Consider the following 24,137-nt stretch of genomic DNA (forward strand, 5'->3'; position numbering starts at 1 on the left):
TGGTTGTGTCATTGTGGATCTCTCTTTGTTTCTACCCAATCCAGAAAAGTGGGTAGATTTGAGGAGGGCTGGTGAGGGGGTAGGGAAGGGGGGTTGGGAAGGAGGGCTTGGCTGGGATTATGTTGTTCCCCTGGAGGTGATGTGTTAGTTTGGAAGGGATGGGCAGGGGTAGGGTGGATTAGTGTTGAGGAAGATGTCAAGGAATGGGATATTTTATTTCAGTTGGGGTAGAGCACTTGCTCTTTTGCTATGTTTGTTATGTGGTGGGACACAGGACGCTCCCTGCCACCAACTCTAGGTTACAGAGACATCTTTGGAATGTTTAGAAATATCACACAATTTAATTTTACAACAAAGAAACTTTCTTGCCAGTTTGTTGTTTTTCTCTTAAAGATTATGTATTTGAAGTGACCTTTATATGATGTCTTGACAAACTTGTATAATCTTATTTGCACAGTTTTGTGCATTAAGTAAATAGAGATCGGAACATGTTGACATAATGCACTTTCATTTGGGACATAGAGGTCTTCTAAGGGAACTGCTTCCAATGTTTTCTATTGGAGATTTTCTAATGTTTGTCTTAGTAGGAGTGGTTATAAAATGTTTATAAAGTCCTCCAGTGGATTTGTTTTGGGGAATGTCTTTTAAAATTTAACAGAATTAGGTTCTCCCATCTTCAGTCAAGTAGGTTTGCAAAAATCTGCTTTTTCATTGTAACCAACAATTGGTAGAGAAGTTGAAATTCTTCTTAACATTTCACGGTAAGTTTGCATTTCAAACTCTTTAGAAAATGTAGTTGCCTTTCTATCTTCAACTTTCAATATTTAAAAACTTATTAAAATCTATGCATCAATGGTCTACCTAGCATTTTGAACATATTTTGTCACCAAGAAATGATTACAAGACCAAAAGACTTTGTTAAAATATAAACCAAAAATCCAAAGAATTGGAGCATTTCTGATTGTTCCCTGTTTTGCTCAGCAGGAGAGACAAATGCTCGTTAGACTTGAGACTGGGGACTATTATCAAACACCCTCGTCGCAGAACGGATTCCCTCGCCACAGAACACAGAGGTCCGAGAAAGATTATCGGATACGTACAAAGTAAGAGGTTCTTCGAATCGCACTTTTTGTTTGGATTAATCTTGTGTCCTGTTTTGTGCACATAGTCATCATCCATGGTAGACCACTGATGCATCCTCATTGCTTCTCGTTCATCTCAATGTCTCTTTCATTCTCTCTCTCATATTCATCCTCTTCACAATTTAATTCTCTCAGGGATCATGTCTTCATGTTGTGTGTAGTACTTGTATTTTATGAGTTTGAAATGTATAAATATTTCCTTTAGTTTCTTACCAACTTGTTTCTACGGTAGTGGTTGCTTCTCACTTGAAACACTTTCTTGATATACATGTATGTGTCATGCAAGTCAGATTCTTCATTTGATCATGGGGAGGGCAGGTTTAATCTTTTGTTGGGATACAAGGCTGGGGTTTAAATTTGAAAGCCTCATCAATTTCTAGATCTCAATTTACATAAACATGCTTCAGTTTTTGTAAAACTGTCAGGATTGTTATATTATTATGTTCATGTCTGAAGTTTAATATTGAAAGGTTTCATAATTTTAATCATATTATTTGACTCGTGAAGCATACCACTTTTGGAACATGGTTTTTTAGAATGGGGGATCAAAATTGAAAGTATATAAACTTACTTTTCTAACATCTTTGAACTTTCAAAAAGACCCCTAAGGATACACATGCTACAAAATTGGAGTAGATTAAGACCTCTGTTTAGTGGGACCCAGAATATGTAACTTTGATAACATCATAATGATATCTGACTGGTGGAATATATTCTACCCTAAAGAACTTAAAGAACACCTGATTCTTTCATCTTCCTATAGTTAATCTGTCATGGCATTTGACTCTATTTTGACATGTTTGAAGCATGGCATGACAGAGTAACTATGGTTTTATGAAAGAATCGAGTGTTCTTTAACTTCTTTTGAGTAGTATATATGTCGTTTATATGTCTGGCATATGGCAATACAATACTGGTTCGCCATGTAGAGAAGACGTAGGTAATAAGCTTGGCCTTCAATGTCAATGAGTTTCAATCACAGATTTATTGTGACTATTTTCAACTTCAGAAGATCACTTTGGGACTGTTGATAAGACACTTTAGCTAAATATACCCAAGTAAAGTCAAAGAGTCAACAAGGTATTTTTAGAATTGTAGGTAATCTTTTTCCCAGTCATCAAATAATAACATAAAAATATCTTTTGTGTGTGTGTGGTGCATGTGAGTGTGTGTGCGTGCGTGTGTGTTATCGTCTTTTGATCAGCCAACTTTGCAACTTTGATTAACTTAAATGCGTCATTGAGATAAAATATGGTTGTATACTCCCCAGGGAGTTGAGCATGAAAATCAAGTGCACACTGATCCTGTGACCGGGGTAATAATAATGTAGGTCCATTTGGTGCATTATAAATGGGCATATTATTACAAATAGTATTATTATCATTACTGTCCAAAAATGATCCATTCATCATTTACAGTAGATTTAGTGGAAATCTGTTTGCTATTATTACCTGAGATTACTAGACCAACTGACATTTTACCATGCTTCACACTAGTGGCTCAAGTGTCAGACTGTAAGTGGAAGTATGGTGTCACACCCCACTAGGCTTAAACAGTACATATGTCTTGCTTGTTCCCCTTCACGTGCACATCAAAACAGGTATCTGAATGGAGGCATGGAATTTCAGATTCTACTCCTAACCCCAGGGTAGCATGTTTTCTCACAATCGCCTGCAATCTTTCAAAAGTCATTTACAGAAAGCCAGGTGTTTCCATGTAGCTATTTTTATCTAGGCTATCTGAGTCAATATGGTATTTGTCCAGACTCAACAGTTATGTAATCAGTATTGACTTCAGCTTGATGGTTCCCAATATTTAACTTGGCTGCCAACATGGGTAAGCTTACCAGATGGAGCCTAATAAACAACATCGTCAACAGTGAGACACATTACACTGTTTTGGCTACTTTGATTGTCTTGTTCTGTGGTTAGAATGCCTTTCATTCATTGCCACATCCACAATCATCCTGATTTATGCTACGCCACTTTTGATAGGGATATGTTGTCTTTCCATGATACACAAAACTGATTCTCCTAAAATGTCAAGTGTACATAAATATATTGGACATGGCTGTGTGTCTCTATCAAAAGTGGAGTATTTTTCTGTTCCCTATCTCACCAGTAGTATACTTTGGAATAAAACTAAATAAAGTCCCAAAACTAAATCTGTAGCGAAATTTCTCTATAATAGTATATTGAAGTTGTTATCTATAAATTGTGTCTACTTTGTCATGCCTCTCAAACAAATTTTTAACTAAACTGATTGAAATGTTGAATTTTATCATGCATGAAATTACTATGACTTCATCAAATTTGGTTATACAAGAATCTCATCTATATATACTTATTCCTAATACCTTCTACACATACAAAACATTGGACATTATGAGATGACTTGTCGGGACAATACCTCAACCAGAGTCATAATAATATACCTGTATCATATAGTATATTACCATGTAGTCATCATCTTTCGATTATTCCATCCAGTCATCCAGTCGTCCATCCATCCACCCATCCCTCCCTGTTCCTCGTGAGTGTTGAATATGACCCCTTGACCCTGTGCTTGGCCGCGCACACTCTTTGTGCCAGCTCTACCCATGGCCCACGGTTGGCCACGCTTTCCCCAATTATCGCTACCCCTCGACCGTATCTAGCCGTTGGTCTTCCTACTGGGTTCGTGGAATTGAGGCACGTGTTAGGGCAAAAGATTAATACACTGGAGACTGCCAGGGATTAATAGGGACGGGAAAACACCGTTTTTGAAATAACATACAGGGGTGGGCTGGCTTGGAGCGGACTTTATATTGTGGGAGAGGTCTTGGCGTGCAGTAGTGCATTGTTGAGATTTGTAATTTGGAAAAGTTTGTATGAGAAAATAATTTTACATGTCAAAAATGGATGTGGGAACTTTTTTTTGACAGCTAGATAATGAAATGAGAAAATAGTTATCTTAAAACAAAAGTTTTTGTGGGGTTTTTTTTGGTCAAAGAAATGAGATATTGTTACCCTTTTGTGTAAACAATTACCAATAAATTGCAAAGAAAATGAGTGTTTAAAATTAATGGGGATGAGATTGTTAGAGAAATGTGAGTAAAATGGCAGCACCTGCGTATAGCTGGCTGATAGCTGGAAAGCATAGCCGTGTTTTGATTAATGACTTAAAACACTGTGATTTTCTTGTACCTCTACATGGTCATTACAATCGTTGGCTTAATGGTGCCTTGTCATCATAGTAGAGCTGACTCACCCCCTGTGACGTTATGTCAAGGGGGTCGGGAGGGGGCTGATTGCCGACCAAGAGGGCTGGTCAAATCTGGCAAGGAAAGTTTTCAAAGAATGGACATTTCTGACAGTTTCTTCTTGATTGTAATCATGCTGTGTGTTTTGTCATTTAATAAGTGCTAATTTCTGACAAAGGCTTCAGCCAGACTGTCCTGATTACTAACAATTTCTAATGAAATTTTCATACGGTGGCTTCGATAGTGTGAGTTTGGGATGTTTTGTTTAGCGATTCATTTATCTAAATTGCCATGATCACTCGGAAAATTTGAAAGAATGGGAGGGGGTCTTTGCATTAAGTGTTTCAATTCTTAAACAATCCTGTTTCAGTGGTCGACAAACACATCGGAAAGGGTTCCCTTAGTCTAAGTGGCAGTTGACTACCAAGGTTTTCATTTCGAACTACTCCCGACCAGGGCACATGGTCGCAAGCTAAGCTCAGAGGGGGGTGGACAATTTACGGACAACAAAAAATAAAAAAAATTGGAAACAATTTCTTAAAGGCTCGTAGTGATGTATGAGCAGTGTAGCTGCCCAGGTGTGTTGCTCCCTATCAATAGCCTCGATAATTGCCCTGGTTTTAAGAGGGGAGAAATTAGTAGAGGAAGCCTTGAGTCCACCTGTAAAGGCTGTGTACTATCCCACAATCAGGGTTGAGTCAGTTCTGTGGTGTCACAGCTCAACTCGGAGCCATTCATGCGGACAATACAACGTTCGGTGGTAAATAACAGTTCTCCATCAGGAATGAGAAACAATCGTGAAGTAGCTGTACTGGAAGAATACTTTCCCCGATCAAAAACAGGTCCACAACAAAACCATGCGTCCCCGTGAAGGGGGGATTGTTCCAGGAATAAGACCTTACAGTCATTCAGTAGAAAGGGCTACAACTCTCAGGCTTTCTCCAACAATGTCCGTTTCTATAATCATCAGTGTTTTCCTTGCATGAACAGCCCGGCATTGTAATCATTCAGAGACTATCATCATTGATTGTGAACAAGAACAAGGATTATCCTTCAGATGTTGAGGTTCTTAGGTTAAAAATGAGAGATTAGTTTCAAAGTGTAAGACTTGTTGAAATATCCAGACGAGTGTATGTGAAGGTGTTCAATTAGAGGACCGTGGATCTAGGATGATATTGAGGAGTTTGTTGACAGAATTTACATATTTATATATACTCCTAAAAAAAACTAAAAAGAACTCTCGAATTTTTCATGTGACGATAGTTGATCCGAAGTGCCCATGACAGATTAACTATAGTCATATGACAAAAATAGAGTGTAGTTTAGCTTCTTTTGAGTAATAGACAATTAATCCCCTTCACTCTGAGCTGCACCAATCCCTATATATACTACTCAATAGAATTTAAAGAACTCTTGATTTTTTCATATGGATAACTCGTCATATGAAAGAAAATGAGTGACTTTACCATTCCAGTGAAGTCATCCTGATTAAACTATCGATGGATCAGTGGCTTATTTGTATGTTGTATCGTTTTACATCCATTAAGATTTTTAAAAAACAGTCATCTTGAAAGTGAGCTTTCCGGTTATCAGGGCCTTGACTGACAGGGTTTGGCTCTATCACACTCATGGTGGAAAAATCTGTGTGTTTTTGGAATCAGTTCTTGTGATGGTTAAAGTGTCTGCTTTAATTAATAGTGACCAGTGATGTCGCGGGGCAATGAACTCACGCTGTGAAGAAAAACTTGGTGATTACAAGCCAGTGCCTTGCTCTGTCACAACGTGTTACCTAATGCTGCCTTGAATTTATCACTGGCGACTTGGCTCAGATCTTCTGTCAAGATAACCAGAATCAAAGATTGACATGTCAGAACACTACTTAATTACTGTGATTGGGAACTGACATTGTACTTGGGATACACTTGCTCTATCAATGGGAATGGCATTTTACTAATTATACTCTTGCATACTCTGCAAAATGCTGCATATGTGGAGATGTATGCTGTGGTGAACTTGCTTTGTGAATAAGACTAATTGACAATATTTCATTTAAAAAACAAGTTTTTGTAGGATATATTGGAAATCAAATTACGAAATACAACAATTCTTTCTCTTTCTTGTGTGAACATCACAGGTGTATTGAAAGAGTAATCCTAACATGGTTATTGGCTAAAATTAGATCACAAATGTGATGCAACGCATATGCTGCTAAGAACCAATCTGTAATAGAGGAGCTCCAATATATTTGGGAACAGGAAAATGGAACAGTGAAATAAAACATTTGTGGTTGTAAAATCATATAAGAGAAATGAGTGTAGATGAAATTAGGAGTCACAGTTAGGATATGTGAAAATAACAAGCCCTGAAAGACAAATGCAAATCTAATGTTCAACCTTAAGTCTCTCCTCTCGTCCCTTCAGCCTGTGTTGTGTTATCAGTTGTTGTTGCAAGTCGTGGGTCGCTGACACCGTATCCATTCTTGATGTGGCTTGCGACAGGTTTGTGGCTGTTTCAAGTGCATTATGGGTGATATGAGTGGTTTCGGATTAAGAGATTTCGGTTATTTTTTTTGTATGCCTTTTTTATGATGATAGGGGCTGAAGTCATGGTGGCTGAATATTATGTTTGGTCCAATAACATAGCTTGTTTGGCGAGTACAGGATTGCCGGGTTTTGAATTGCAAGCAACACTGGACCCCTCGTCCTCATCACTTGTGATTCTCTTCGTTGGCTTGTTTAAGAGATAGACTCTGGCTGGACATAATAGCTTCATCGTCCCTCAGTCACTGCAGTGAATAGGAAACACTAAACATTATCCCAAGTTCCACGGAGTGGATGTTTTTCAGTGCTCCCCCAAGACCATATAATGGTAATTACAACCTAGAACTGTCCACACTAATCAAGTCCAGATGTCCGATGGCCTTTCGATGACCAGGGTTGTCTTTTTCACATCTTCATAATTTCATGGCTTCCAATTTTCGTTATCAATCAAGGGGCGTTTGGGGTCAAATAAATCAGCAAAAAATGTCATGGCTGTGATTGTCTAAGAGATAAGGGTCAGATGACCTTTCTGTTACGGGTTGGTGCTTGCATTGTGTCCAGTTTGTGAAAACAACCCTCCCACATGGCGGTCTTTTGAATGAAGACAGTGGGTCAGTGTGTGGAGAGGGAGCAGTCATTATCTCTCTGTGATCGTTTAGGAGGGGCGGACAAGTGGCCAAGTCAGCTCTCTTTATACTGACCATTCTGCCTCTGGCTTTGTAAGATAGATGTCATGGCTGTGCATGTATTATTGGAAGATGAGAGATCTAAATGAACTAATAGCCTGGAAGAGGTGTCTAGTGAGGTTAATTATAACACTTGAAGTGTTTGACATTGGAGGGGAGTTTGGATGAAGGATGATTCTGTTTCATTTGTTTGACAATATGTTTGTATTTGTTGAAGTTGCTCAAGTAGGCGCGACTTTCAGAAACATACTGATCTGGGAGTTTTAAGATGAAATTTTGAGAATGTTAGGCTAGGAAAGAGAAACTTCCTGCATTTGACAATTTGAAAAAATAATAATTAAATTTAATGAGTAGATATAGTGACAAGCATATAATAAAACATAAATATGTCATATTTTATTAAATGTGATAAAATCAAGAAATTAAATTTGTATGTATGAACAAATCTTTATTTTAAAAAATGTATAAAATCAAAATTAAAAATCAGCCTGTGAATTAAATAGTTAAATGAATAAATCACACTTATTGCTGACAAAAATATGAGATTGCTTCATCACTGAAAGAACAGGCATTAAAATGAAAATCTTCCGAATTCCGTGACCCAGATGTTTCTTGACTCTGAACATCCCAACCCATGCTATGATAGTCAGGGGTCACTGCCGATATGTGTGAATAGTCCTTATACCCAAGGTGCTTCACCCCAAGGGCAGGCCCTAGTGGAGCAGTACACTGTATTTAAGGGCTAAGTTTGTCCACTGACTTGCCTGGGGCGATCTGCCCAACTACCTGCTCGCTAGTGATTCTCCAGTCCATCATGTCATCATCAACCATCTCAACACGCAGCTCAACTTTGCTTGTGGCTTTTACATTCACAAGGGGGGTTTGTGGCCGCAAACCGCAAACTTTTGTTCCCGCGACTGCCTAAGACGTATACAGATGAACACATGAAAAAGGGGATTTTATTCTTGAACAAGTGTGCATAATTTATTTGCGGCAGACTATGGTATGATGATGAGTCACTAGCTAGATTATGCTAGCAAGAAGCCACTGCACCCACCCTATTCTCATTAGAATATTTTGTGCATGGTTCACATATGAATGCTTTTTGAGACGTGGGCCCATCTTTTCTTTTGCCTCGTCCTCTGATGGCTTTTATTCAGATTCAATTAGAGCCGGGAGTGTAAATTGATTTAATGACTTGACACAGCGAGCTGAGTGATTGTGAGCAGGGCGAGATGTTACGTTTTGTGGAACAGGAGAAAGCGGAGAATACCCATATAGCAGAGCTTTGACATTCTACAAAGAGAGTTTAAAGCATGTTAACCTACAGGAACCACGGCAATTGGCTGCGACAAGTTTAGATTTGGAGAGCCAAACCACAACTATTGAGGACCCCAGTAGGCACATGATAGGACACAATGTGTTGGTTAACTACTGCTACGTATATTTACTTGCCACTTAGGATAGTCTTGATTTAATTCTGATAATAGTTATAGAATCAATCAATCAACCCCCCAGTATCTGTGTTGAGTGAGCGGGCGGGCGGGCGGGCAGGCAGACGGCCATATGATCAGGCAGGATAGGGTAGGTGAACATGGAGAGGATGGATTGTGAAGGGCTCGGGCCGTGGGGCTCTTGCACCAGATAATACCTTTGACAATACTCACAACCAGGGATGAGGGCATCCTGATTATTGTTGTAATTATTAGTTTCACAAATTACAGAAAACCTGTAGCTATGAAGTGCTTTCTTTTACGATTTAGAGTGAATCTTTCAGTCTGTCAAGGGTGTTTGTCATTTTTACTCTCCCACCAGGGTTGGGTTGCGCCTTTGGCTTTGGCAATGTTATAACGCTGGTACGGAAGTGTTGGAGGAAGGCAGTGTTGTGGTCTGGGACAGAGGCCTGGGTGTACTCCATTGTAATTCCCAACAAAATAACCAGGTCTATTCTGAATGGGTATTTAGGCATGCTGAATGTTTTATGGGATTGTAGTCTAATGTTAAGTGATGTATGCCCACAGAAGCAAATAGGGGAAGGCTTTTTGACACATAGATTAGTACTGTCCTTGTTATAAATTACACCGACAAAATTGCCGGCATTTAACAAAATAACTTGATATTTTTATTGCACAGTTAAAGACAGAGAAAAATTTTGAGGTTGACAAACTGTCCCCTTATTTAGTAATTTAAGAAATACAAATATACAAGAATGAGAGAAACGATCATTATTATTCAATTACATAAGTAGTTTTAGGCAAACGTTATGGAGGTATCATTATGAGAGTTCATTAAGATGTGATTGATTATTTGTCAACAAAAAATATCTTTGAAAAAAATGAATACTGTGTCTTCCTTCCATGGAGATAATAGGATAATGGGAAACACAGCTTAACTAGAGAAGTGAAGTGTGTGCAAATGATAAAAACATAAACGTGTACACAAAAGATAATAACATGAGAGATCAAACTATAATAAAAACACAAGAGTACTGAACTTTATTCAAATGATATATACACGAGAGCAGTAAACATGAGCTTAGTGAACTGCATACAAATGGTAATAACATGAGAATAATGACCTGTATACAATAATAACATGAGCATAGTGATCTGTATACGAATGATAATAACATGAGCATAGTGAACTGTATACAATAATAACATTAGCATAGTGAACTGTATACGAATGATAACTGTATACGAATGATAATAACATGAGCATAGTGAACTGTATACAATAATAACATGAGCATAGTGAAATGTATACAATAATAACATTAGCATAGTGAACTGTATACGATAATAACATGAGAATAGTGAACTGTATACAATAATAACATTAGCATAGTGAACTGTATACAATAATAACATGAGAATAGTGAACTGTATACAAATCCTAAAAACACGAGAGGAGTGAACTGTATACGAATCATAAAAACTATGAAACTTATTAATAAGCTCCAAGGCAGTTGTTTTGGGTTTCAATTATTGAAATTGAATAGTCTTTGTTATTCTAGCATGATATAAAAATCTCATTTGCTTTGAAGAACAAACACCGATTATGGTGCTTGTCCTTGTATAATGAAATACCAATCCATGCATAATGGTAGTGTTTTGTGAGTCTGTATATTGGACCTTTCATCCTGGCAGTTAATAGGTCATAATTTGTTTCCTCTGCTTAGCCTTCGTCGATATCCTGGTTCGGGGACGTTTTTATTTTCATTTTGTGATTGAAACTTGCATGATATGAAAGCTGTTTGGTGCTTCCATTGTTGTTGATAGCTAACACACACAGAGGTATCTTGTTTCCTGTAACAAGCTATTACTCAGTGAATCAGTCTCATGTTTAGGGAATGCCATTAACTTAGTGAAAATTACACCAGTCTCCCTTGTTTTCTTTATTCAAATATTACTTTTATGATGTTTGCCCACACAGTAATAATCATGATTGTACTTTCCACAAAGAAATCAGATTCATATTTTCAAGTCTCCTCTCGGCTTCTATTCACGTTTCTCCGTGCTACAATAAAGTCTATGGCCTGGGCTGAGGGTGGTTATAGAAAGGACCAGTCATGTTAGGTGAGCCCTGTACTGCCCACAAGCATTGTGGGTAGAGATTCTCCCCAAGGGAGCCTGTTCATCGGTTTGGTCTATTACAGCGGCTAGAGTGACCTCTAATTATGATAGATTTAATCAGACCGCAGTCCTGGCATGATGCCACAATTTCTTAAAGAGCTATGAGTGTTTAGCAAATGAGATTAAAAACATTCAGTAGCCGGAATTATTATCTTGTAAGTTTTGTACTTGGATTAGGTTCGAAGTTCGTGACAAATGAGTTTTTGAGCTTTGGGTCTTAGTCTGGGCGTGTAGGTCGGGGAGGGTTGTCACCTTGGCTTGCTCTCTGCACCTGCTAGTAGGGTGCTGAATGGAGAGAGGGTCTGCTCTCCTTGGAGAGGTGTTTGTTTGCCTCGTCCAACCTTACGACAGTTCACCACTTCCTTTTAATTAGGGTTAGAATTACTCTCCCTTTTGATCCCTGCAGCCCTGGGAGATTTGAGGTTTTATTGTTGTGAGTAAATCTTATCTAGGATGAACATTGTCGAAGCCAATGAGTCAGGGCAGGATTCTAAAGAGTTCAATCAAATGAAAGGTTTTTCTCTAAACAAGTTATAAATTGTGAATTTCGAATGGAGTGTTTACAAATCTCATACAAGTTTATCAGGAAATCTAATATTGAAATTGTGATTTCCAACAACCAGATTCTGTTAATGGAGTGAAAGCTTATCTGAGATCTTAAGGAGACAATACCTTTTTGATATAAAAGCAGTTTGACTGCATTATCTGAATGGCTGATGTTTGTGATAACTCCCCCATTGTAATTTATAATCACGTCTTTCTCTGAATAAACAATACTTCGTGACAATTTCAATCAAATTCACAGATGAACATCATAATTAAACTTCATTTTCCATATTTTTTTGCAAATAATAATGAAAAATTTTCACCTTTATTTTGAGATAACAAGAATATTCAAAAAAATAATTACACAATTTTCATTGTATGGATATATTGACTGGGCAAGCTCCATTTGAAACACACGTGAGTGGAGCTTTTCAATGGAGTGGAGTGTAAAGAAAGCTGCCACCCCGACACCCAGATGAAGCATTGACGTTGTAGGGACGAGGATGTGGTGGGGCCGGACCACTCAACCATATTTGTTTAATCTCAGGCATTACCGGACAGTGGGGGGGCATAAGAGACAGGGGAGCAGTAGTGTGAACAAGTCCTGTGTTGAATGACGACTTCGGCCTCAGAGTCGTTGACTTGATATGGTTGAGTGGACACACAGTCGGGTCCACGTGTTGACGAGAGTACAAGCAACACCAAACACACTTCTTCTTCGTCACTTCACTGGGTCGGCTTTGCGATCGTCATCTTTTGTTCAGCACGTGTGCGCCAGTCATACACTGTACTTATTCTCGTAGAGGACACGTCCCAACTCGTCCCCATTTTAATTTTTTTTGGAAAAAAACCTCTTTCCACGTGGTAGGAGGTAGGGTCGGTATGAATTCTATGTCATTGTCTGACAGGAGCGTTGCGTTAGGATGATGGATGACCTTTGACCCACTCAGGTGACCTTGTGTGGCGTAGCAGGGTACCCAACCTCCTCTGTTCCCCATCCTCGTCACACAGCTCTCCCACTTAGCAGCTTTTGTCTGCGCGAGGGGCTGGGATTAACAGTTAAAGCATCAGCGAGACCTGTGCTTCAATTCAGTGATTTATAACCTTGGTTGGTAAACAGGTGACACTCTCTATCCTGTAATCTGGATTCATCATTGTTTTATAGCATTTTTTAATTATGGATGTCTTTTTCAATGCAAAAAATCTTCCATGTTTAGATTTATGCTCTTTCTTTCTTGCACCTGAGGTTGATGCGGTTGTTCACAATATCCGCCCTCCCAATGTTCAGTGATCTGAAATACACCTGAAATAATATCGGGACTGTCCAGTCAAGAACCTGTAGGTTATGTTCAAGTAAAATTATTGCCACAGTATTTGATCTGTCACTGCACAAGAAAGTCACATCATTTGTTGCAGTGATTTAAGTAAATGTTGATTTGAATCAGTCATCTTGTTTTATGTTGGGAGCTGCAAGAAAACTCAAGTAGCCTTTTAAAAAATGATGTTTTATTGTTTGTATATATATTCATATCTAAATATTATATTGCGATGTGGTTTAACCCTAATAACAAAATATAGAAGATGATATATTTGTGAGGAACTGGAAGTAATAGGCTTTTCAGAGAAATCACGGCTGGGTCCTTGAGGGTAAAGATTATCATGAAAAGAGGTTTTCTCAAAATAAAATACAAAATTAGGTCTCATCTTGCCGAACCATGAAAAAATAAAAAACAGTCAAACATTTATGAAAAACTAAAAAAAATTTTTTTCCTGCCTTAGTGTTGAGTGACATTATATGTAAGATTAATAAATTAAACAAAGAGATCATCATCAGATTAATATACTACTCCGAACTGGTTAAACAATTGGAAAGCTGTCTGTTCAAACACCCTCCAGACATGACAGATTGGCTGTAGTCATATTAAGAAATCAGGTGTTCTTAACTTCTTATGAGTAGTATATACACACTTTTGAAACATATTATAATACTGATGATTATCAATACAAGAAAAGGATATAGAATTGTTATTGTTTTTGTTTTTTAAATATGCAAAATAATAATAGCAGTCTAGAACAGTTTTAAGTGGAGTGGAATACAGGACGTTGACTGGCAAAAGAGCCGAGCTTGTTTTGTCGTCATGGTGATGTTCAAGGTCCAGTGTTGTGTCAGTGTCGGCTTATGTCTGTGTTGTCCCACTTGCTTTACAAACTAAAGCTGAAGTTTCACACCTTGGCCAAGTGATGCCTACAGTCGTACTATTCACTGTTTGCTTGTACAGATAATTAACTGAGAAATCAGAGAGCAGTTTTTGTTCTTTGAACCAAGTGCAAAGCTGCGTATGGGCAGATTTAATTTTTTAAATATTAGAATTCATGCTTTTTAAGGCACTTAACACTGCTTTGCAAATTGTTAACATTTTTGGTAATTTGGAAAAAAATAATATAACAGGAATTTGATGCCATACTTTTCATTTTTTCAAGTATTTATTTGAACTTAGATGTGCTGTCAGTCCCCATCTGACAATGTTTATTGTACAATCATAAAAAGTTAACAAAATAATGCACACAAGTGTAGGAACCTGCATATCCAGGGATGAGACATATTCCATGATTTCATTAGGACCCTTCCTAAATCTTATACCGGCATATTGAAATTGGGGATAATTCCGTCAATTCTTGCCAAGTTTTCGTCGTGTGCATGGTAAAGACGGCTTCAGTAGGTGTAAACAAGCTTCTATTATCACTTCACGTTTTACATGTTGTACCGGCTGCCAATTGCGACTCCTCTCAATAGGAAAAACTACGAGGAAACTTTTACTGTGATTAAGTATGTGTTTGTTTAAGTCCATAATAGCTAGTCAAATATTTCCAGCATTGCTGACGACCACGTTAATCCATTTGTTCAGACACGGTTCAGTTGGCTTAGTCACTACCTCAACATATAACGCGTGTTAAGTAGCTGGAGTGACACTAGACACGTGGAGGTCACACGACGATTCTTCTTGGTCGCAGGGAATCGTACACCCCTGTTGCTTGACTGTCAGTAATGGTCCATCAAGTCGTGATGAATATGCATTGTCAGAAATGCTGTCAACTTAAATACGAGCAAAATCTGTAGGCTCACACTTGCTCATTAACACAGACTTTTCTACTTTGTATGCAAATGTCTTCCCATTTTTCTTTATTTTACAATAATTTTGTCGATATTAATAATGACAGTATCTTTTCCAAAATAAAGTAAAGATTTTTATCTTTTTGTCCTTGAACAGATTTCATATTTAATGTTTTCTAATAATATGTATTTTAATGACGATTTGAACAGCTTTGTAATCAAAATACAAAAAAATAATAGTGTTTTTTTCCTTTTCTGTGCTTGAAACCAATTTGCTATTTGTCGTGATTCTAAAACCATGTATCTTTATTAACAGTTTGAACAGACTTTCAGTCAAACCCCATTTCCATGTGAATTCACAGACCCTCAGCCATAAACAAAATTGTCAGTTTCTATCAATCATAACTGTATTGTCCAAGTTGTCTTCTCCATTAAGAAGAAATCCATCATTTCCATCATTAATCACGATGTACCGCATTGTCTTATTGTCACTGACCTTGTCATAACACAGTCGGCTCCCCACACCGCCACATCCTGTAGTTTTTTGTATGGGGCAATACAAACACTTGTCTCAAATTAATAATGCGTTCAGCTGGCCACAGAATGGATGACCCTCGGCAAAGACTGACCGACAGTGTATACAATTGGTCCCAACACAATACTGTGCTTGACGGATAAAAAACGTCTTTTCGGAGCTTCAGAAGGACCTGTTATTGTAAATGCAGTGGACAAAGGGATCATGGGAAATCTCATGGGAGAAAAAGTCAGTGTCGCCCATTAGCGATCCATCGTTAGTCGGATGCTCTGGCTAATTATTATAATGATGACATGATGCCTTGCATGTACAGGGTGTGGGGAGCTTGTGGGGTGGAATCGCAGCTACTGAGCTCTAACATCTGAAGCAGAGAATTTTAACTCGGCATCACATTTTGGTTCTCACACCAACACCATATGTTTCTGACACATCTGCAAGACTTTTTGAACATGTTTGTTGCCAGGTAAGTGGGATTGGACATAGTGTTCAACCAGAAATGACAAGTATTGTTCCCGCCAACAATGGCTGCTCGACTCTGGCGTACACTTAAGCGAAATCCTTTCTCATGTAGCTCTAGTTCTGTGTCACCCTAATTGAGTTTTAATCTGCCGAGCTCAAACTGGTAATAGCTGCAACAACATTATCGTACCTGTCAATATTCTGTTTAAACACCTCACAAACTTAACACACTCTACTCTCTTTTTGATTAATTATCTCTCCTTTTTCTAACCTTATTGACAGCTCTGACCAACATTGGAATTCTTTGCTTGTTGGAAAAACTTGTAGATAGACATCTCCAGATCCCCATTAGGGCTAATTGTCACAATCGTACTGACCTGATTTCACGATTGCTGAAATATGATTAACCTTGTCAAACTTAACATCATAAAAAAATAATAATAATGCATTATCTTATTTGCTTGTTGAAACCTAATTGGTTTATATACATGTTCAGAGAGAGTGTAATTAATTTTGATAAGGTTTGGGAAATAGTTTTTGTCAATTGAAAAGAAAAATGAGTTTTCATTCCTAGATTTGTCGTTCAATTTATAAAAAAAAGGATGATTTATTCTCAAAAGACTTGTGTGCAATACTCTGTGAAGTATTTTATGATCATATCAGAAAAAAACCCAATTAAACTAATTGTCTTACATTTCATTCATGTTCATTAAGTATGTATTATCGTCAAATCAGTTAACAACGTTAATGATTTAACACATTTGCTGAAAGTAGTAAATCTATTTTTGTTGAATTTTAATTGCGTATAATCATTTGATATGGATTGAGGGCTGTGAGTTCTCACGGAAATGTTAATAAGATAATAACATTGTGAAAAAAACAACAGTATTTCAATAGAACTTTTGTGCTTAGCAGTTAATCATAATTTATTAGAATTCTGGAATTGATTGAATCTGGTTCATGGTGATCCTCACACAGGTAAAAATAATTAGAAATTGGAAAAATACAGATAAAAATGCCTTTATTAAAGTCATCGGATTTGAGAGAAAAAATTAACTCATATAGCAGATACATGAGCCAAAAGGTTTGTTGAAATCACTTGATTTATTAACCCATTAATTCCATTGATATCAACCACAGTAGAATTAACCCTTTTACCCACACACGACAAAGGGGCATAAAATTGATCGGATGCAAGGATTATTATACACCATTGTAATTAACTTTGTAATTATTTGGGAGTGTAATAAAATCTGGTAAAAGTACTAATAGTCACGACACATATTGTTTTCCCCTGGGGAACATGAAATTTTGTAAAAACTTTCAACAAGTCCATAATGTCGTTTGGGGGGACACCTGACCGCAGTTTGGCTCCACAGGGGGTTTAAGCGTAACACATATCGTGGATCTAATCCCCCGTACTCACCCGGAACAAAGGGGAAGACTTTATCTGCCCCGCCAGGGTTGTATGGAGTTACCTAACATCATCTCTCCCCTTCCTAATTTCCATTTGATTGGCTTGTATCAAATTAAATTTGATACAGTGTAAATTTTTCTTGGTCTCTTAAAATAGCTAGATTTAACACACATAGACCAGATGTTGCTACTGTCATAGGTGTTGTTTACTTTGTTTAAAATTTTGGAGGTTTCTGTTATCTTTTTTTAATATTATATTCATAAAAAAAAAATATTTGGAGAATTTAGTTTTGTGATGTTCTGGTGTTTTCTTGTAACTATGGTTTAGAACAATAAATATTTTAGAGAAAATGTCAGATCATCAGGCATTATATACTTCTGCTGCATTTAACTTAGTCTGAATTGACTGCAGATTTATAAAGAGTGGTGGATTACAGGGAGGAAAGTTTATAGAAAGTGCTGGATTATTCAGAGGGTTTTAGAGAGTGTTAGTTTATAGAGAGTATTAGATTATAGAAAAGATTTATAAAGAGTGCTTGATTTTAGAGAGGGGGGTTAAGGAGTGCTGGATTATAGAGGGTGCTGGATTATAGAGAATGGGTTTTGTAGAGTTTGTTGGATTATGGAGAGTGCTCGATAATAGAGTGTGGTGGATTATAGAAAGGAGGGTTTATAAGAGATTGTTGGATTATAGGGAGGGTGTTTATAGAGTGTGGTGGATTATTGTTCTGAGGGTTTATAGAGGGTGCTGGATTATAGGTGGAAGGATTGTGGAGTGTGCTGGATTTTAGGGAGGAAGGTTTATGGAGAGTCAGGATTACTGGAATCATGATATTTACATGGGCATTTGCTACTTTGTTAACTAAGAATAGCTACTTGATTTCTTCTCTTTTCTCATAATCTTCTTGAATGCTCCAAATGAACATTTGTCCTTTGACAGCTGAAGATGTGCTCAGTGAACTCTGTCGTTGATGATGTACATGACAAGTACATGCTGCTCATTTCATGCTGTGAGCTGTATAATTACAGCAGGTGTCTCATTACCCAGGTGTCAAGAGTGGCCTACAGTGTAAACATTATGACACTTAACTGCATCATATATCACAATACAGTGACTTGTGACACCTTCTACGCACTTACATCACACATTAAATTCCTACACCTTTCTTCATGGTTCAGTCCACTTCTCTACATGCTTAAGGGGGAAAACTGTCAACACGTATTTGAAGATTTAATTGATTAGTTGACCTTGTAACTTTTTGAAGGTAAGTTATCAGGAATCCGCAAAACATTTCCGGCTGTTGTGTCATGAAAATGGTAAACAGATTTTTATGACAGGACAGTTTAAACAGGTCATTGACTCCAGTTGGAGACCTGGCTTTTTGTGTAGTTTGCATGTCCATTATGACCTACACCCCTGAACACTATGATCCTCTAACACAACCTTCACCCCAGAACACTATGATCCTCTAACACAACCTTCACCCCAGAACACTATGATCCTCAAACACAACCTTCACCCCAGAACACTATGATCCTCTAACACAACCTTCACCCCAGAACACTATGATCCTCTAACACAACCTTCACCCCAGAACACTATGATCCTCAAACACAACCTTCACCCCAGAACACTATGATCCTCTAACACAACCTTCACCCCAGAACACTATGATCCTCTAACACAACCTTCACAACAGAACACTATGATCCTCTAACACAACCTTCACCCCAGAACACTATGATCCCCTAGCACGACCTACACCCCAGAACACTATGATCCTCTAACACAACCTTCACCCCAGAACACTATGATCCTCTAACACAACCTACACCCCTGAACACTATGATCCCCTAGCACGACCTACACCCCTGAACACTATGATCCTCTAACACAACCTTCACCCCAGAACACTATGATCCTCTAACACAACCTTCACCCCAGAACACTATGATCCTCTAACACAACCTTCACCCCAGAACACTATGATCCTCTAACACAACCTTCACCCCTGAACACTATGATCCTCTAACACAACCTTCACCCCAGAACACTATGATCCTCTAACACAACCTTCACCCCAGAACACTATGATCCTCTAACACGACCTACACCCCTGAAAACCACAGCCCATCTCTAACTTGACCTTCACCCCAGAACACCACAGCCCATCTCTAACGTGACCTTCACCTCAGGACACCATGGCCCGTCTCAAACACCACCTTCACCTCAGAACACAACACAACCCATCTCAAACATGACCTTCACCCCGGAACATCACAACCCATCTTGAACATGACTTTCACCCCAGAACACCACGGCCCATCTCTAACATGTACTCATGATGATTAGATTGGACCACAACAAAGTGATTCCTGGTTTGTAAGAATTGGTATTGCTGTCTTATTATTGTCTTAATTTTAAAAAGTTATTGTTCCACACCCCTCCATTAGTCAAGCGTTCTATTCTGAAGACCTGGGCCAATACTCAAAGACCAACAACATTTTATACACCAAACCATTTAATTTAATAGCTTGACTCCAGGGTGCCGTTTTTTTCATTCAAATATAGTCTAAATATACTAAATGTATCCAAATACTTAACAGCCTGTCATATACTCTAATTTAGGTTTAAATTATCTATCTATCAATATAAAAAGTCATTTATTCATTTTGCTACTATCCCATATTTCATAAAAGCAAATGCTTAATTTGATAAAAAAAATATAAGTATGATCTAATCAGGGCTGTATGCAGCACTGGGCTCAAGTCATTCAACACAACATTACTAACCCAGATGATGTTCATCACCCCAGGAGTTAACGATGACCCTCATTACATTAAGATAATGTCTCAGTTTCATTCCTGGTACTAATTACAATGTCTAGATCTAGCCTTGACACTGGATCCAGACAGACTGGAGCCCCCTTAAAGGAAGCCATGCCCCCTGTAGAGGGTGATCTACCACAGTAGGTATGTTTGATTGACAGTAGGGTTTACAGGGGTCTTTGATGTCTTTGTATACAGCTAGATACAAACACTTCTTCCCTGGCCACCATGGCAACAGGGCCACACCTGAGGCTTGTGGTACTGATGACCTGGTGTTTCCTGTAGTAAATCATGGAACTTACAGTAGGTTTGTACTGGGGCTGTCTAAAAAGATTGATAACTGGAATTATCTTTGTAGTGAAGAAAACTTAACAATTATCGATATGAAAATTTTGTCATCGATAATATTGTACATAAACTATTGTGATGAAATAAAGTTTTAATTTACGAAAGCAGACTTGTTGTGTCCATTGCCAAAAATGGAAAGCAACTAATTTTGTGATATCTTATATGTCCACGAAGTAATCCATGCATAAAAGTCACCACTCACCAGTGACATGAAATATATTTTGTCTCTGAGCTTATAGCATATTTGCTCAAAGTTACTTCTCTGGTATATACCTATAATTGATCAATATTTAGTAAATGATTATCAATCTCTAAGATCGATATTGATAGCCAGCCCTAGTTTCTACACTGCTTTTACTTAAATATACATTATGCCATTTCATTTCTGAACTAGATTTATAATCAACTAGGTATTCTTTAGAGAGTTAATTGTGCTTCAATAGACATAAGAAATGGTGATAATGTTGAGCTGCACCCCTGCTGTCTACTGGTGAAACTCTCAGATTAATTATGTAACGATGTTTAGATTATCATTTGGTTTTCAATCCCACGGCCAAACTTTTAACAGTTGGATAATTAAAATATTCATTTTTGTGGATGTCTGAATTGTTATGAAGATATCTGAATGTTTCAGTCATAGAAACAACACAAGTGCCTTTCGAATTGTTTTTCTTTTTAATCCTACTGAAATTTTTTCAGAGATCACAAGTTTTATCATTTTAAAGTTTTTTTTGTCTTAAACCAGTTGATGAAATTTATACATCTCAGCAACAAGATGGCTGCCATGGACACACCTTTCTTATTCAGAATGGTTCTCAATTGTTGGAGTAACCTTCTATTGAATACATTTACTGTGAAGTAGGTGAATTTTCTTGAAGACTATCACTATAGTTTGAAGATGTATTGAAGAATATCACTGTAGTTTGGAGGTATATATCCTTGAGGTCAATTGTGGGTCATTTTCAAACCTGTCATATTTATTGGCTGTAATTTATAGCCAAGTTGCTTCAGGGACATTTTGGATTGGCTTCGTTTAGTTAACAACAGACGAGTAATGAAAAGCATGGGTAATGAGACATGTTTTAATGTGTGTTAAATATGGAAAATAATTGGTTATAGTTCCCTGGTTCAATTATTCAGTGGAAATTAGCTTCATGAAATTAGGCTTCACTTGAGGTTTTGTCATGAAATCTTGTAATACCCTTTCATGAATCTGTTTCTTCTTTTCATTATGTTGGTGCTCACACAAACTGTCTGAGATCTGATACAAAAGTATTCAGAAAGAAGAACCAGGAGTCAAGGATTCAGTGAGGGTCATCGTTTTGTAATTAGGGCCTTGTCGGAAATTGAGACGGTCTCTACATAATGAGACGCCTACTCGTCCAAGATGACATAATTTGCTGTGCAGAGTTGCATCCAGACATGGATACAATATGTGAAACCCATTTCTGGTGACCCACACTATGGTATTGCTGGACTATTGCTAAAGTGACATGAAACCGTATTCACTCACTCGGGCACTTAGATATAAAATTCATTTGATGAATAACATAAATATATGTATAGTTTTGAAAAATTGAGACCTATGCATTTACAAGACTGTGTGACTTGGCAATGGTTTAGACGAGGTTTACCATGAGGTCTAAGAATTCAATCATTAATCGTTTTATCTTTGTATCAACTTAAACATATCTGTGTGTAGTCTTTTGGCTCAAATGCTTGAAGCTGATGGTTTGGACAACAGTTTCAGCGTAACATTCAAGTAACAGCTGATGTTTTTCTAATTTGTAATCCAGCTTGGCAAGGACTGTGGATGTTAGGAGACCCAATATTTAATTTTCTAGTCCGGGCTCATCCCCAGAAATGTTGTGACGATGATGGTGGCGACTTGTGGGTGGCACAGCGATCGCAGATTGTGACATTCCCCACATTCCCACAATTCCTTGCAATGATAAAAAGCAGGAAGTATGGCAAATGTGGTTTTCTCTCTTGTCAGGCCGGGGAGCAGCTTTAATGCTTGTAAAAATATCGGTGAACCTGTTGACAAAAACAGCTTGGGGGCAAGTTACGTTGTTGGTGCGTGCACCTGAGGCGTCTAAGAGGGTACCTGTGGTTGACCAAGGAATTCGGGAGTGTCTGCTGGCACAGTAGCAGCAATTGTGTTTCATGGATTGGCGGTGAAGAGAAGATTGTCGTTGACTGATTGATATGATAGGCTTAAAGGACAAGGTGTGGTGTAGTTCTCTTTGTGGTGTTGGGAGGCGCTGTAGTAGAATCCTTATTGAAAAGATGAATTATTTTAATGGCTTTTTGATGCTTTGACTGTTTCCTATGTGATTTATCATGCTTGTCTGCATGGTTAACCGATTGTTTATAATGCAGTTTGTGAGTAAATGCGTATGATGCATGTGAACACAACTGGGTGACCTTGGTGGTTTTAAGTGCTGGTATTCTCCCACCTCTGTCTATTGATCATGGCTCCGTCTTCGTTCTGCTGCCTTTGTTGTTAGTGTTCATCTTATGTTCAGAAGTGTGTCTACTTCACAGCCAATCCCATATTTTGGCTTCAGAATGTGTCAAGATTGAATAATGACACATATTTGAAATGGCATAATAGTTGGGAGACCTTGACACGGTTGTAAGTTCCAAGGTCACTCCCACGTAATTTGAACTACTATGGAACTTGGACTTACTCAAGTTGTCTCCCCTACAGTCAGTAGTGTGGGTAGACAAAACCCTCGTCTGTGCATTGATGACTTTAAGCAGCTGGATCACCCTACGTGAATGTCAGGTTGGGAATTTGTGGGGGAGAGAATATGTCACTGATTCACTTGACTTCAGCCACTATACTGTGTGTGAGTGGGGTGTCTGTAGGCTGCAGCATGGTATCTCAGTGGGCTAGCACTTTAATCCGGACTAGTACAAGCAGCCACACACCCACACATGCATGCACATCGCTGTGTAAGTGCAGTAATCCTGAACGTGACATTAAACCCCATTTTACCTCACCTCACTTGACTTTGGGGATCTCATTTAAAATGTTACTTATGTACTTATAGACTGAAGGTCAGCTGAAAACTACTACAGGCAGTCTGCATACATGAATAAATATTCTTCTCAACTATATTGGGAGCACCCCTCAAGCCTACACTCAACTATATACCTGGGGGCACCCCACAAGCCTTCTCAACTATATGCCTGGGGCACCCCTCAAGCCTAGCCTCAACTATATACAGGGGCACCCCTCAAACCTAAACTCAACTATATACATGGGGGTACCCCACAAGCCTTCTCAACTATATTTGGGGGCACCCCACAAGCCTTGCCTCAACTATATACCTGGGGACACCCCTCAAGCCTTGCCTCAACTATATACCTGGGGGCACCCCTCAAACCTAAACTCAACTATATACATGGGGGCACCCCACAAGCCTTCTCAACTATATTGGGGGGCACTGAAATACTATTTTACATGGCATTCATTCACTGCCTCAACTATATACGGTTTATTTCCATGTTTGAAGTATATTGTTTTTAAAAATCTGATTCCTGAATCTCATGTCGATTTCTAACCGCATATTTTTCTATGTTTGAAACTGTTAAAGAAATATGATTCTGTCATTTTCTAACCAAATTTCTTTTTCCTTC

At 38.1% G+C, this 24,137-nt stretch overlaps 1 protein-coding gene across 3 annotated transcripts in view; it reads left to right on the forward strand.

Moving 5' to 3' along the window:
* Window positions 1–24,137, forward strand: part of LOC139454553 (core-binding factor subunit beta-like) — a 56,498-nt gene that overhangs the window by 24,817 nt on the left and 7,544 nt on the right. The window contains exon 6 of one of the 3 annotated variants that reach the window (XM_071236338.1): window positions 982–1,103. The exons of 1 other annotated variant lie outside the window; for it this stretch is intronic. In XM_071236338.1, coding sequence (XP_071092439.1) covers window positions 982–1,103 — 122 coding nt within the window. The remainder of the gene's footprint in view (window positions 1–981; window positions 1,104–24,137) is intronic. One more of the 3 variants, XM_071236339.1, reaches the window with a different exon arrangement.

This window comes from Haliotis cracherodii, unplaced genomic scaffold, assembly GCF_022045235.1.
Source record: "Haliotis cracherodii isolate W230 unplaced genomic scaffold, xgHalCrac1.p SCAF_10, whole genome shotgun sequence".
In the NCBI taxonomy this organism is placed as follows: Eukaryota; Metazoa; Mollusca; class Gastropoda; order Lepetellida; family Haliotidae; genus Haliotis; species Haliotis cracherodii.